Consider the following 16,370-nt stretch of genomic DNA (forward strand, 5'->3'; position numbering starts at 1 on the left):
CCGGGAATAGGTTCCTTGCACTCTTTCCGATATCTGTACCTTTTCTATAGCCCCTTTCTTCAGCATTAGGCGCACCTCCTGCAGCAAGACCTGTAGATGCGGCTATGATACCTTCACCGGCGGAATAGGGATTGGCAGACGGAGGAACTCCGAGTGGCCGTATTGGACTGCATCTAGAACCCATCAGTATGTCGTAATGAAACGCCACTCATGTTGTGCAACTCTCCCTCCAAGTCAACTGCCCTTGTGGCAGTCATTGTTGAGGCTTGGACTGGCGGCCCCTAGTAGAGGAGGAGGCAGAACCCCTCTTTCGCTAACTTTGATGGTCCTTGTTCCGCTGAGCTGACTGGTAAGATCGACGAAACCCTTAAAAAGAATAGCTGGAGCAACTGGAGCCTTTGTCGCGGGATCCCACAAACCTGGCGTTCCCTGAGGCTCCCCGAAATGAGCGAAAGGGACAAATGAACGCCAAAACTGCAGTGTCGCCAGGGACCTCGCTGTATCCGAATCCTTCTTCATATTCTTCAGAGCCTCATCAATTTTCTCCCCAAACAGCTGCTCCCCATCGCAGGGCATGTCAACCACATTCGTGCTGGGCCTCAGGTCAATAAGAATCGGTAGAGCGCAACCATGCCTGCCGGCGAAGGATGACCCCCATTATTAATCTGTTTAAATCCAGATTCTGCCAGGGCCACCGCAATGTTAATGCTATGATTGGAGGCTTCCTCACGCTCACGAACCAGGAGCATCACCTCCTTCCGTCGCTGCTCAGGTAGATGGTCCAGCAGCGACGCCAATCTGTGCCACATTTCCCTGTCGTAACGCGCCATGATGGCCAATGAGTTGGCCACCTTCACCGTCGTCGCCCCCATCGTCAGCACCATCTTGCCAAAAGCATCCAGCTTACGGCCCTCATTGTCCGGGAGAGTCGCACACTTATGCTGGCTACGCGCCTTCCTACTGGCAGCTGCCGACACCACAGACTCCGGAGTGGGTTGCGACATGAGGCACTTTGGCCGCAGGCTCTGTGAACGGATGACGCTTTGTGTGAAGGCCTTCCTGCCTTGGGGGATGGGGGTTAAATCCACCTCTGGGTCTGTATCCCAGGTATCCGCCTGCCTGGTTGAGGACAAAACCGTCAAGAGCGTGTCTTGCAGAACGCTATCGGGTTCAGACTCCACCAGCTCCCCTTCTTCCTGATCCCTATGAGGAAGGGTGCATCCCCGATGCGATGGAACAGTCGGCCGTACCTGGGGAGACTTCCGTGGTTGACCCTGGCGAGGGGCATCCCCCACATCCTCCTGTCGGGGAACTGCCGGTAACTCCTGCTCCAAGGGCTCCACCGGGTTTTGGGGTACCCTGAGCCGGGCATCCAACTGTCTGAGGAGTGACTGCAGCATAGTCAGAGCTTGCATGGAGAGCAGGGAGTGTGGGTTGACCAACGGATACTGCGGTGGAACAGCCCCCAGGCTGCCCGACGTGGATGGAACCGCCAGCCGTAGGCCCAATGCCGAAGAGTCGAGGAACTGATGCGGCGACTCCTCCGGACTCTAGGCAAAATCGTAGGTCGAAGGATCTTGCTGTAGAAACTCTATGGGGAGAAAAGCTACAACGCCTGTCACAGACTGCCACAGCACCTCCCCGGAATCCAACTGACCGCCATCGGTCCCCATTGGAACCGCAAAACTCAAGGATCCCACTCCTGCCCAAACAGCCTTCGACGAGGCAGTCGTCGTAGTCACCGGCAAGGCCATAGCCAAAGTCGTCGGCAAGGCAGACAAAGGGATAGTCGGCATCAAAGTGGTCATCGACAGAGGCGTCTTTGACGAGCTAGTCGTCCTGGCAATTGAGGCCCCAGCCGGTGACCTGCATTTCGAAGGCGAAGATGACCGCTTGGGGGCGGAGCTGGAATGGTGTCTGGAAGGCTCCTTGCCAGATGGCGAATGATGCCGGCCCTTCGAAGACTACTTCTTCGTCGAGGACAACGAATGTGACCGCGACTTCTCCTTGTCCGAAGTCGAGGGCCTGAGCGATGGATCCGTAGGCTTCTCCGGCCGGCCACTCCAATCCTTTGACTTCTCAGCCCGCTGCGCAGGTGTGCTTGGAGCAGGCCAACGTACCCTGTACCCATCTGCACCGGCCAAATCCGAAGCCGGGCTTGCCCCCAGGCCTGTTTTATTTTTGGCACCAGCTCCACCGACTGCACCCTCTTCGCCGAAGAAGTAGAAGACTTGCGACCGTGGGCGGAACCAACCTCAGATCCCGGATAGGCCCCTTCATTCAACTAGCAAATGAGCCGCTGGTTACGGTCTTTGAGCGTCTTCTGGGAGAACCCCTGGCAAATCTCGCAGTTCTCCACAGAGTGATTGGGGTACAGGCAGTATAGACAGACTGCATGACCGTCCCCTTCATAAACGTTCTTGAGGGCGCAGGTCTCGCAAAGCCGGAACAACGATTTCTTCGGCCCCACAGATGGCATGATGGGCCTGGAACACACCAGAGTAGTGAAGCCGTAGAGAATGCAAAGAGCACAAATCTGTAAGAGAGAACACGAGGTGATCCCAACAGTTTGGAGACGGTTGAAATCTGAAGGGAAGCCACAGGGGCGGGGCTAATTATAATACTGGACGTCCTATTGGTGCAGCCCAAAGTACCCATAAAGACGTCAATAGGACACTCAAAAGTGTTGACGTGTTCCATAGGAAAACCGCTATATAAAAGTTAGAGGTTTTCCCAGCCTGACGACAAGAAATGTTCACAGCATGTGAATCCATGAAAGATCCAATGCTGGAGAAGCTCCATAAACCCAGCCACTCTTACAATAATAGGTAAACTGTGCTAACAGAGTTTGCCTCACAGTTGAATTGTGCTACCCTCCATAGTAAGCCACTGCGATAGGCTCCATCGTTAGCCATTGTACTGAATTGTGGAAGCAAATGTGTTGCAACTACATATATACTAGAGGGCAGACATCATGCAGGATTTAGATGCATTTTGTGAGAAACAAAATGTGTAGTGCCCAAATGTATTGCAGGAAATGTGTTGGAATAGACTTATTGGGAAGGTTAGTCGTGCATCAGTTAGATAGAATTGTGAAAACTAGGCTTCCACCACATTCAGTTAGAATTGTGAAAATTATCCAGGTGTCACATTTAGATATATTTGTGAAGTTTAGTCAAGCATCTCATTTAGATAGGACCTTGAAGATTAGGCTCCTAAAAGAACTTTGAGAATACCCAATATACTAACCAGCCCGCTCCTGCTCCCCTCCTACACACACCCATTTTACTATACACCCCCATGGGCCATCCAGACGACATACAAACACACACCCAACAGACTATTTTTATTTATTTGTAAAGCGCCTAGCAGCCCGGAGGCATCGAGGCGCTGTTTTAAGAAAGTGTCTAAATTACAGGGTGGGGTTAATGCAGGGTTACATTGGTCAGAACAGGTTAAATTGATTGCCTTGCATTGGTCCGTATAGGGTTACAGTAATCGAGTGCTTTACATAAGAGCAGTACATACATAGGGTAGGGCCCTATGTGTTGGTTACACGACTAGTTGCATACAACAATCCCAGGCACTGGACATCACCCCTACTGACACAACAAGCCAGTACGCACAGCCATGACCTAAACACCTGCCAATTTACACATAAAACACACCCAACATAACAGATTTCACTTACAATAAACAACCCAGGCACTGGACGTCACCCTTACGGATACAAGAAGCCAGTGCATGAAATCAACCCATCGGCAACCCAACATACACAGACGCCAGTATTCCCACTAACCAACCAGCCCTCTTTCTTGCAGAACCACGTGAGCGCCTGGAGTCTGCCCCTGGGTGGTAGCGGTGCATAGTATAAGTCAACATAACATGTGCATCGAAGGAAGCACATGAATGGTCCAGTCATGAAAAGGATCAGTTCGTTTTCAATTAATCCTGAAAACAATTTTTACGTAGAAATATACATAGTCCAATGTAAAAAATGAAAAAAAAATGAAGACAACTGAAATAAAGCCAAAGATATGGAGGATTGTTAAACAATTCTAACAGATGAATATCAATCTAAGAAAGATTCCATACCAGTATCATCCTGGCAGTCACATTTAGGCACTTCACTGTGTTAAATGCAAACAGCTCACAGGCAAAATGTGGATGAAAGGCATGCAGCATAAAAAAGGTACCTCATGCAGGCATAGCAACGAGAATACAATGTCAGAACCTCTCACCTTCAGATCATACTTTCGGTGCACAGCGAGCCTGTGACTGAAGACGTTCCTTGTGACCACCATGTAGGTCTCCATGCTGTCCACTGTGAGCCGGTACATGCCAAGAAACTGTGGCAGGAGCGTGTTCCCATGGCACTCCACGATAAACTTTAGGGCAAGAAACATATTTAGATAAACACGCCATGTGGCACTAACGTCGGAAGCTTCCCAGTGCCATTCCATGCAGACAATGAGAAATACTTTTTTTGTTGTAATACAATGCAGGCCGCAATTGGAGTGCATTATCAGAGCTATGAGTATGTTGCAGTAAATAGAAGGGAGTAGGCCTTAAAATGTTCACTGGCCGCTAGCAATTGGCGAGTACGAAATTGCGTGCTGTGTGCATGTGTAGAATTGAGGGTACGAGTGACTTTTATACTTGGTTGTCACTTCCTCTTGTCACTTGAGTGTTTATGTCTGGTAGGGAGTGCTGCAGTTGAGGTGTAAGCTACCCACGCAAGGCTGTGTATCGGTCTCAACATTGGAATAGGGGTGAGGTTTGAAGTGCAGGGCTGTGTTGAGTATTGCTGGGGAAATCTCAAACTGGAATATAGGACTGGTACAGTCAAGGCTGGGGTGAAGTGGCCAATACATCAAAGATACATTGGGAGAGTTGTGTCCGCATCGAGGAGTCTGCTTCAAAGGGGAAAATAGTTGCATGACGTGAATCTTTCACGAGCGAAAGGCTCCATTTTTGTAAATACAATTTTGCAGGACAGGCGTGTTGTCTCAAAGCACAGCTGCATGTGGCCAGGATTGTGGCTCATCAGGAGGACTATGCAGCAGAATGTGAAAAGTAGGGAGTATTGCAGGACAGGATCAAGACAGCCCGACAGAGATGCCCCATAGGTGTTCAGCAGGTAGGGATTGTGCTTTAGACGCAATAATAAAAAGAGGAAAAGCGTGAGCGGGGATGCTTAAAAATTAGAATCTTCTAGGCGATTAAAAAGGAACCCCTTTGCTTCCTCTCAAGATAGCATTAGGGGGTAAGGGGGGGAATAACTCCTGCACAACAAAGGACTCCACAGTGCAGTTACAGAGGTGAGATTGTGTGGCTATAGCTTCAATGGAAGCACTGCTGCAGATATACCTACGAATTAATGAATAATGGGGCTGCCGTTCCCTCAAGAACCTGCATTACCAGCATGTAACCTTCCGTTTCCACTCTCTACGTCCTTTTAAGTGTACTATTTACAGTCTATCCTACTGGTATCCATAATACTGTACACTTACTGTACATCCTTGTACATTGTTCCGGTTGTCTCCAAACAAGTGCTTTAAGTGGGAGGCAGATTGGTGAGAATGGGGGCTCCAGTTAGGGGCTAAGTATAGGTGGGTGTACTTAGGCCAGGCTTCTAGCTAGTGCCCCGCCTATGTGAGGCGGGGAGGCTGGTAATTGCTTGGCTCCAAGGCCGTGGGAACCAGGCAGGAGAGATGGGGCGCACTAGTATCCTACCTTTGGAGTGCCCAGCCCCTCCTATTTGTTTGAAATCATGGGCTCTGAGCAGAGCCGGCCTTGGGGGGGCGAGCCGGGCAACCGGCCGGGCCGCCACGCCCCCCAGGGCGCCTTTTGCCCTTGCCACGCCAGCTCGGGGAGTCTTTCAAGGGCTCCCCCGAGCTGGCGTTGTGGAACAAGAAGCAGCAGGCGGCCTTTTACTGTAAAAGGTGCCCGCGGCAGTGGGTGCATTTAAATGCGCCCCTCCGCCGTGGACACTTTTCACCAGAAAAGGCGCCATTAGCCCCCCACCACGCCAGCTCCGGGGAGTCTTTCAAGTGCTCCCCCGAGCTGGCGTGGTGGCAGAAGGTGTGGCAGGCGCCACAATGTCATTGAATGAACCCGCGATGGCGGGCTCATTCAATGACAATGGGGTGCTAACGGCACCAATTTAACTCCTCGCCGGAGCGAGGAGGTTAAAAAAATAAATAAAAGTTGCCCATCATGGCCCCGCCCCCTTCCGCCCCGCCCCCTGTTAACCAGGGGGGCGCGGTGGGCGAGGGGGCGCCAGTTCGCCCAGGGCGCTGCTGGCCTTAAGGCCGGCCCTGGCTCCGAGCCCTACCGGCATGCTGCCGGTCGGGGCTCCGACCATGTGATTAACAAAAGGAGAGGCCGGGAGCACCAAAAGGTATGATATCAGTGCTCCCCATTTTGTTTCTTAACAAGAGGAGCTAGCTCCCTGCAGACAGCCATTTCATTCAAGGGACCGTGTGGTTAAAGAGCTGCCTGAAGGGGCCACCGCCCCAGGTAGGCAGCCCATTAACCATGCAGTGCTTTGACTAAACAGGTTAGTTAGGGGTGAACCCTGGCAGGGCCCTGGCTCAAGAGCCCTTTTTGGAGACTGCCGGGGCTCTGCCCCGGATAGCCACAGCCCACACAAAGCCCTGCTCAGAACTAGGTGTGCACTATATAAAACCTAGAAGGGCTGTGGAATTGAAGACTAAGAGACCCAAGCGCTCGCACACAGGTTTGTAATAATCGGATGGCAGTAGGTGAGTATAGCGTGGGTATTTTGCCTAATACTCCACAAATAAAGTAATACACATATAGACAGATAGAGTCACACTGTGCCAATGTCAATCTATTCCATGCATAATTGCATGCGATTTATTCAAATTAAGATCAGCCTAAGATGTGTTTCGAGCCACCGCTCTTCTTCGGAGGATTCTATTCCTTTGCGATTGCGGCTATATTTATCTCCCAGCCTTTCGGCACACTCCTGCGTTGTCAGCCTGACAAAGCGGGAGTGTGCCGAAAGGCTGAGAGATAACTATGAAGCCGCAATCACGAAGGAATATATAAAGAAACTAGATCAATAAACTTTACCATAACGGCAAAGCGCCAATTGACACATCTGGGAACAGAAGAGTACTTAAGCCTCAGAAGAAGAGCGGTGGCTCGAAACACGTGTTAGGCTGATCTTCATTTCAATAAATCGTATGCAATTACGCATGGAATACATTGACATTGGCGCAGTGTGACTGTTTCTATCTATATAAAACCTAGCAAATCACATGTGCGCCATTTCTCCTGTGAATTCCTTCCAGAAGGTTGGTAAAAAATTAGGTGTCATCCCAAGATGTCTGATAAAGTTTCCAGACAGAACTTTTTGAGCATGCATCTGAACATTGTTCACACGGGGAAGGTTTTGTACAAAAGGGGGCAGGGTGTGTCTACTCTGCAAAACTCTGGCTAAGCAATCATTGCAACATCTTTTGATGGAGTGCGAAGGTACCTGGGCAGCAAGGTCGTCATTGTTTGCCCCGTTTGGAGTGAATAAAGGCAGGTTCTTGCCAGACATGTTCTGGGACAGACCGATATCTGGATACGACAGTGCCTTACAATAGCAATGGTTCAGGTTTTAGCAATAATTAACATCGCGTTCTGATCCATCGTAATTGTTGTTGCTCCCTTACATGAATGTCTTAGTCCTTCTCTGTCTCCCAATTTCCATTAATTGTTTTTTGTTTATTCCTGATTTTTTCCCCTCTTTCTCTGTTGAGGGTGGATCAGCCACATGGGAGTTCTTCTGGGTAGCTGCCATTTCATTTTTATTTTTCTTTACTATTCCGTTTTTTAATTGTTTTTTATTATTTTAAATGTTTTAATTGTAGGAAAACAATCTTTGGCTGATGTAGATTATGTAAATTACAGTAATTAAGAATCTAACACAATCAATGACAATTCTTTTTTGTACGAATCGTTTGACTGTGTTTTGTAAAGGTTTGAAACCAAATGCTGGTACAGTAGAGGGCCCTAATAAGGAGGTAGGCGAATTCGCAGAGCGGTGTGTGTTCCAAAACGGAAACTGGCTTTTCAGGCCAATGTCGCTTTGCCAGATTTGTGTGCAGCTTCCAACACTGGAATAGCAGGGGTGCTTTGGGTGAGATTTGACTTGCGTTGACAGAAAAGTGTGGGGTCCCTCTGCTGAAAGCGCAGAGGGCTGTGGGGAAGACTTCAGGTATATTGGCAGAGCAGAGGCGTGGGACCAATACTGGAAAACTACGGCTTAACGCCAGCGGATACTGATGTGCAGTACCAGAGCTTTACGTGGGTTCCAGTACTGAGTCTTAGGTGGTATGAAGACTGAGGTACGCACTAACCAACGCTATACCAAGTAACCACTAAGGGCAGAAAGTGCTTATACATTACACAATCACTCTGCAGGGAGCAATTGAGGGGCGGGGGGGGGGCTGCGGGGGTGATGCACATCACACAACCTTCTCATTTCTGGAGGAAGACTATTTAAACATTCCCACGGGGGACCTGAGGCGCGAACGACTGCGAAAATCAGGCAATCTTGCAGAAAAGCAAAGTTGTGCGAGGTGAAAGGTCGGAGAGCAGGGGCTAGGGAAGGGCTGCAGGGAGATGAGGCGTCTGACAGAATAAAAAAAAGCACAAATGCGCATTCAATGTAGGATTCGCACTCTCAACGTCTCATACCTGGTGGTACTTCTTTAAAATGTTGTGCATTTCTGCTATATCTTCACTTGATATTGTTTTGATAACAAAGCGCCGGTCGTAGGTTGTGAGGAAGCGGGCACCAAAGCGGCCTTGGGTGTCGCTGTTCACAGGCGCACTCCGGGTCAGAGAGTTCTAGGACAAGAGAAGGAAAAAGAAAAGGAAGTTTCCTAAGTCCTGGATCAAACCCACGGGAAATCCTACAGAAGCCTCGCTGCGGATTTTACCTCCGGAAGTTGCAGTGCAAAAACAATCAAGGATAAAGAACCGCTGAGAGAACTTTAAAAGGCGCATAATTCCATGAAAAGGCAAATGCACCCCACCACAGTAAGCCGCTCCACTGGTGTAGCGGAAACTCACCTACACACAACACATTAAACTCATGCATCGGAATTTAAAAACGTTTATAGGGGGTTCAGCCTTGAAGCTTTGCTCCTGGGAGCCCTTTCTAGCTCCTTGTGGGGGTCCTAAAATGGTGCGCTTCCTGAGCGAATGAAACGCTGCAGAAATGCTTCACAGTGGCTGGCTGCGTGGACAGTGTATTCTCCATGCATCCAAGCCACTTCGTGTAAATAACCGCAGAGCAAAAATAAACCACTCAAGTGCTGGAAAACGCTCCCGGATGCCTCCTCGGGGATCTGTCATGCATGCAGCAGGTGCCAGAGGCTGACACCACAGGACACAGCGGGAGATTAGGGGAAGGAGGCAGCTTGTCACCTGGGCTGGGCACAGCCGGTTGAGATGCTGAGGCACCATTGCTGGAGTGCCAACCGAGAGCGGTCCCTTATAAGTTTATAAATGTGAGACAAACGGGGTAGAATTTGTCAGCCCTTTCTGCAGAATTGCTGGAGAGAATTAACTCGATTGGCAGTTTACAGTAGGATCACTGTCAATTGGTGATGCATTCATATATATACACAGTATATGGCTGCTTAGCAAGCATTCTCAGCAGCCAGCTGAGGCTCTGAAATGAAAGCGGATGGCACCTTCGTTTATAGCGCATGTTTGCCAAACGTGTGGCCATGTCCGCGCGTTGAATGTCGGAGCCTGTGTGTTGTGCGTGGCTGTAGTATTGGATCCAAAGCAAAAGGGCGAGAGATGTGATGCGATTATGGCGCTGGGTTCTTGTCGTTTTATCTAGGCTTGTCAGGGAAATATCGAAAAGTGTTGGGCACCTGATTACATTTACTACTGCTGCCCAGTTATAGCAATGCCTTCTGCCACTTCACCCGTTAAGGTAACGAATGAACCAGGTTCCTCTACTCGCCAAAACACTCGCAACATCAACAGCTCGCACTACCCACCAAGCGCTCCACCTACCCAATCAGGGCCGGCCTTAGCCGCCGCAGCAAAGCAAAAATGCGTCAAAGCAAAGGCATCAGGGCCCTATTGTTATTAAGGGCACCCGGTCCCGAGAACGGGGCACATTTAATTTCAATAGAGCGCCAGCAGCGCCTTCTCCCACTGCCAGCACGGGGGAGACCATGAAAGACTGAGCTGGCATGGTGGTGGGGGTAATGGCGCCCCTGCCCCAAGGCGAGCCCTGCAACCAATCCATCCATCCATGCACCTTTCTGCCCCACCCACCCACCGCTCCATCCATCCCTCCAAAATCACAAACCCGCCCCTCCATCCATACACCCAACTACCTCTCCACCCAGCGCACCACCCACCTCTCCCTCCACCCAGCGGACCACCTATCTCTCCCTCCATCCAGCCACACCTCTCCCTCCATCCCACCCACGCATTCAACCACCCAGCTATAAGTCTCGTCTCTTGATTGAACCACCCAGCCACCTCGCCCATTCAGCCATCCAGACCACCATCCATCTCTCCACCCACCCAGATCTCCATCCATCCACCTCATCCATCCATCATCCACCCACCTCTCCATCTAGCCACCCACCTTTAAGTCTGTCTCTCCGACCAACCCAGCCAGCCAGCCAGCCAGCCATCCATACCGTGGCTAGTATGGCAGGTGGTCGGCCATTTTTTCATCAGGGTATTCGCATACTTGATCGCAAAGCAAATGGACCTTTTCAATTTGACCACTTTCGTTTTTTGGGGGAATTTCAGTCAGTTTAAATTAAATCGATATGTGGGGTAAGGGAATAGGTTAAAGCGGGGTAAAGTAGGGGGGTGTCTCCACCAGCATTTTCAAACAAAAAAAGTAACAAAAGAGATTCAGTGAAATTGAAAAAAGTCGATTTTTTTTGTCTAATCAGATAAACCATTCATCAGGACCAAGGTAACTTAGCAAGCCAGCTGGCCTGCCTACCATCCTACCATCCTCCAGTAGCAAGCCCCACCAGCAAGTCAATTACAGGGAGTAAGGTTGGCTGGCCAGTTATGTACAGCATGGCTAGTTCGCAGGCCAGCCAGAAAGTCAAAGGCAACACTGAAGAGAGATGGGTGGAGGGTATGGAATAAATCACAACCACACATTGCTACAGGGCAACATTCTAAAGCATCATGTTTCAGCCGAACATGCAATTACTGAAAGGGAAAGACTATATGCAAATCATGCTCGGTACAACCCCATTCAAGTGTGGTGCGAGTCTCTTGGCAGAGGTGGCTATGGACCCAAGTCTAGGCATTTTCGTGCCAGTCACACCGAGTAGAACAGGGAAGTCCAAAAAATGGGTCTTGGCCGTAGCATGCCTAGAAATCCAAGCTACATCTCACTATCTCACTCACTTTGCACAATGAGACCGAAACCACATGCCATAACAAGAGATTAGGGAGGACTTGGATGTCTGGGCCTGCTTGTGGTCTCTTGTAGTAGGTATGCAACCTCGTAGTTTGAGATGAACTACCCCCTTTGATGTGGGATTTACATAGGCTATTTCCTTTTTTCCTAACGGCATGGCAGACTGAAAAACAATGGTCCGGAGAATTGTCTATGTCAGAGGTTATGGTTCACTCAAAACCTTTCAGGCATCACCTTTTGCTACAGCCAACCATTTGGCCCAAAGCCAGCCAGCCAGTCAGCCAACCAATATAACCAATGCCGCCTGGCAAGCCAGCTTTCTAGCAGGATTAAGATCATCTGGCCGGTCAGCTGGCTTGCCAGTTAAGTGTCAGCAGACCATTCGGAGCAGAGCAGGCCAGGAAGCCAGCCAAAGGGCACAAGGGTAGATAGAAAGCCAACCAGCTAGCAGAAGCAAGGCAGGACAGGACAGGAAGCCAAAAAAATTGGCTAACAGAATTGAGGCAGGGCAGCAAGCCAACCAGTTAGCTAACAGAAACGAGGCCAGGCAGCAAGCCAACCAGCTAGCAAACAGAAACGAGGCCAGGCAGCAAGCCAACGAGCTAGCAAACAGAAACAATGCCAGGCAGCAAGACAGATAGCTGGCAGGAGCAAGGGGAGATGAGCAGGGCCCGCCAGCCGGCTGGAGCAAGGATTAATACCATCCACCATAAACCCTGCCCCCCCCTCAAGATGACACACCTACTGCAGGCCAGGCATCTCTCTCTTGCTACACATGGAAAAAGCATGTTCAGACCGTGTAATGCCTAGCCTACCACAAAAGAACTGCCAACATCAGAATAAAGCTCACCTTCCCTCACCAACCCCTTAGGGAAGAAATCCCCCTCCCACTCCCACCCCTCCCATCCCATCAAACGTCAGGGTCCCTATGTCATTGAAAAACAACCAATCACTGCCATAACAGACTGAGCAAGACACGTTAACTACCAAGTACAATGTGTGGTACCACAACCCCACCAAAGCAAGGAGTGATATTCAGGAGTCAATTTTAAATGGAGCGCTTGCAGCAACCCAAACTGTGGAGTTTGCCGAATAAAAGAAAGAAACTCACACTAGCACATGCCACCAATGTCCTTAAATGAATTGCTATAAACATTGTGGCTCACACTTGTTTAGAAGTTACATCCCTTCAAATTATACATTAGGATGAGGACACGTCTGAGCAATGACCTGTAATGCAAAGGGTACAAGACAGTCTGGGAGATACTGACAGAGAAACAATAGTACATATGTATGGGATTTATAAAGTGGAAACCTAACAGGGTAGCAGCAGATCACTGCAAAAAAGGTGCACACCATGGTGTTACAAGTAGGGCACCTAGTTGGCCGAGGTAAATTTGAGGAACATGGGGAATAGGGTTGAGTGGAGTGATGGGCGAGATGCTCTTTGAAGAATAGGGTCTTCAAGTCAACCCTGATGTGTAGGATGGAGGGGGACAGTTTGTTTTGTGTTGGTAATTTATCCAGAGATATAGTGCACAGCAGGAAAAGGCCCGTTTCCTGCCTCACCCTTGCAGTTCATTATTTCAAGCCTGGTGATGTTGTGGCTTGTGGTGGTGAGCTAGGTCAAACAGAGGGGAGTCTTGTTTGTGGCTTCTTTATAGGTATTGCAGGCAATCTTGAACATAATGCATGCTTGAAGCCGTAGCCAGTGCAGCTCCTTGAGTTTGGTGGTCATGTGGTTGAATATTCTTAGTCCTGTGATGAAGCATGCTGAACCGCTTTCAGAGGGGCCAATGTGGCAACTGGAACTCCTGCAAGCTGGGCGTTGCCACTGTCCAGGTGGGAGATGACTAGGCCTTTATCAGCTGTTCTGAAAGTCAGGGTAGGGATGTAGATTGGACTTTGTAGAAGATCGAAAGCAGATACCATGCTGCTTAGGTATTCTAGGAGATGTGCGTTTTAAATAAACTGACAGTAAAAAATAAAGCAGATATATTTTGAAGTAGTTGAAGCGTGGCTCCGTCAAGCTTTGTGTCAGTCAGCCAATTTAGGGCTAAGGCATGCTTGGTGGGGTTTCCTAGGAGAATTAATTCAGTCTTTGTAGGGTTGAGCTTCAGGTAGGTGCCTTACATCCAGGCTAAGAGGAGGGTGACAGACTGCTTGAGTTGACCTGAACAGATCTTTAAGTACAGCTGAGTGTCCTCTGCATATTGGTGTATCTTAATGTCAGTGAGGCGTATTTCCCAAAGTTTCCATGTAATGGTTGAAGAGGACTGGCGACAGGATGGAGACTTGTGTAACTGGAAGTTACTGGGCAGTGCTGGGATCTGTTTGGGCCCATATGGACGAGTTGGTCTGTTGGAGTCTGTTGGAGAGGCAAGAGGTGAACCACTGAAGGACTCTTCAGTCAAGGTGAATACTCATGGCAAGAATGTTCAGGAGAGCTTTGTGTTCAAAAGGTATCGAAGGCAGCAGAAAGTTTGAGGACGAGTAAGCATTGGTCTCCTTTGTCCATGATGTGTACAGCGTTATCGATACATTTGATGGTGGTTGTGGCCTCTGTGCTGCATCGTGGTCAGAAACTGTATTGGCAGTCCTGTAGTAGATTATGTGGAGTGCTCCTTTTGTGTAACTGGATAGCAATGGTATTCTCAAATCACTTTGCCAAAGAAGTAAACCCAGGATAGGAGTTTTAGAGGCGACAATCACATCAAGAAAGGAACAAAGCAACAGACTTGGAAAGCAACAAGTCGACTTTTTGTTTGTTTAGCACAGAAGACCAAAAATTACCCTCAGAATCCAGTGGGGCCCTAACACAAAAGAGGTATACTGCTACCTAACACCTGGATGGAGCAAAAATCCCCCCCCCCCCATTAAAGTTGATAATTTTTGATTGACAATGCTCTTGTATACCGTTTTTAGCAGCGTATACAAGAGCATTACACAAACCTCTTGTTCCCAAGTCCAAACGTGCAAGGTTAGGTAACAGAATAGGTTACAGTTGCATGTGAGGGCACAAAAGCCCCTTGCAAACTCTACTGGCTTTAATACAATGATCTGACCACGAGTGGGTTCTAATTTTCAAAGCCCTGCTACCCGCATCATTTCGGCATTGCTACTTCGGAGGTACCAGTGGCAAGAGGTGCAAAACTGCCACACTAGTGTCAAGAACTCCTTGCGTGCAATCCTAACTATGCCCGTTGATGAACAGCGTAACCAACTGCAAAGAGGATTACCATATTAGTGTCTAGGGCACCACCTAGTAGTACCAAACTCGCCCACAAAACAAACACTAAAGCACACTTTTAATATTCACATTTGTTTCCCTGGGCCGGTGGCAGAAGTCCCAACCAAGAAATGTTTTTTTAGGCTAAGTAAAGGTAATAGTAGTTGGTTTGTGATCAACAAGGCTAACTGTCTAAAGGCCCATTGGTTGGATAGACTTAGGATGAATCTTTCCAGCAGTATGTCCTAAAACCTTTTTTTAAAAATGGCCAGTAAAATGCACCAAGCTAGAACGGATGGGAACTCACAGCACGAACACATCTCAGGGACCCCCAGGAGAGACTGCACAATAAAGATGTGTAGCTGGCAGGAGCCATTTCCGCACCCAGCAATGGCATGCACCGGACAGCTGATAAAACAACCCGCCACAGAGCACTAGGCTCTCCCCTCTGAACTTTGCTGAATTCAGGACGAGTTACAAATGCTTTTTAGAAGGCGAACCATGGTTGCTTTGCACCAGTGCTCGTCACAGGGGAACTGACACGCACAGCTGTCGGAAGGCACAGACAGACGTGTCTGTTTTCTACCAATGGTTGAAGTGTCGAGGCATTCAACAGGTGGGGGTCCTGATCACCGTCTCCCCCTACCCCACAGCCCTTCCCTTACACACGCACGCACGAAGACAGAGTCAGCGCAGTCCCGTACCTGGTAATCCTGGTCATCGATTGCAAACCGCTCCCGTAGATTCCTGAAAACCATCGGGCAGTATTCTTTGAACTTGAAACGGCTCGGCAAATTCTCTCTGCAAAAGTAACGGCAAACGTGAAGGGCATTCACTACATTTATGAGTGAATCATCATAAAAACAGTACCCAATGGGAAATAAAGCACAACTGCCCCATACGCTTTAAGTAAAGGTTCAACAATAAACATTCAATAACGCTAGGATCCAACCCCTTCTTTGCCCTCACTGGATAGGAGTACACATTACTCATTGTTGCGACTCTTGTATATGCTTCGCTCCAATGCTACAGCCTTCTTGGAAGGATGCGCTTGGAAGTGGGCAGAGAAACCTTTTTATTTTTTTATTGTGCAATTAATTAGTTTAATTCATTAACACTTTAAATTTTATATTAAAAAAAATATATATGTATATCAAAATACACATTCTAACATTTCCTTCACGTCAAAATTTCACTGCGTTACAACAAAAGTATCAATCTAGGTACATAATCTTAGGTGTACATTTTGGGAATTCGTTCCCCGTTTTTCTGAATTTCCTTCCATATATCATACTACTGTAAATGCTACCACAGATGTTGCTCTGTAAATAAATGGCCAACATTGGTCACCTATACTATCCTCTGGTTTACTCAAAAATTTTCCATATCCCTTTGCGTACATTGTAATCAAGGCTTTATATTGAGACAAAATATGACTGGTTTCTACTTCTTCGTTACAGCATCTACATAATCCTTCCGCATAGTGAATTCTCAGCCATACTCCTGTAAATTCCTTTGTATAGAAAATGTTAATGCGCAGGTGCAGTATAAATCGCTTGAGATCTATACTGTTATCTTTGTCAGATAGAAGGACAGTATATATCTTTGCCATCCCTGTCGGACTAATTATTGATGTTGTGTGTAAAACATCCACATTATTAGCCATGTCCCAGTCTTTTGCTTTCTTTTTTATTT

General features: G+C 48.4%; 1 protein-coding gene across 1 annotated transcript in view; it reads right to left on the bottom strand.

The window, feature by feature from the left end:
- PIP4K2B (phosphatidylinositol-5-phosphate 4-kinase type 2 beta) overlaps positions 1–16,370 on the bottom strand; it is a 771,463-nt gene that overhangs the window by 427,278 nt on the left and 327,815 nt on the right. The window contains exons 3-5 of the mRNA XM_069634696.1: positions 15,380–15,476; positions 8,719–8,871; positions 4,242–4,388 (exon numbers count right to left, since the gene is read on the bottom strand). Coding sequence (XP_069490797.1) covers positions 4,242–4,388; positions 8,719–8,871; positions 15,380–15,476 — 397 coding nt within the window. The remainder of the gene's footprint in view (positions 1–4,241; positions 4,389–8,718; positions 8,872–15,379; positions 15,477–16,370) is intronic.

This window comes from Ambystoma mexicanum, chromosome 13 (assembly GCF_040938575.1).
Source record: "Ambystoma mexicanum isolate Mex_15411 chromosome 13, UKY_AmexF1_1, whole genome shotgun sequence".
NCBI lineage: Eukaryota > Metazoa > Chordata > Amphibia > Caudata > Ambystomatidae > Ambystoma > Ambystoma mexicanum.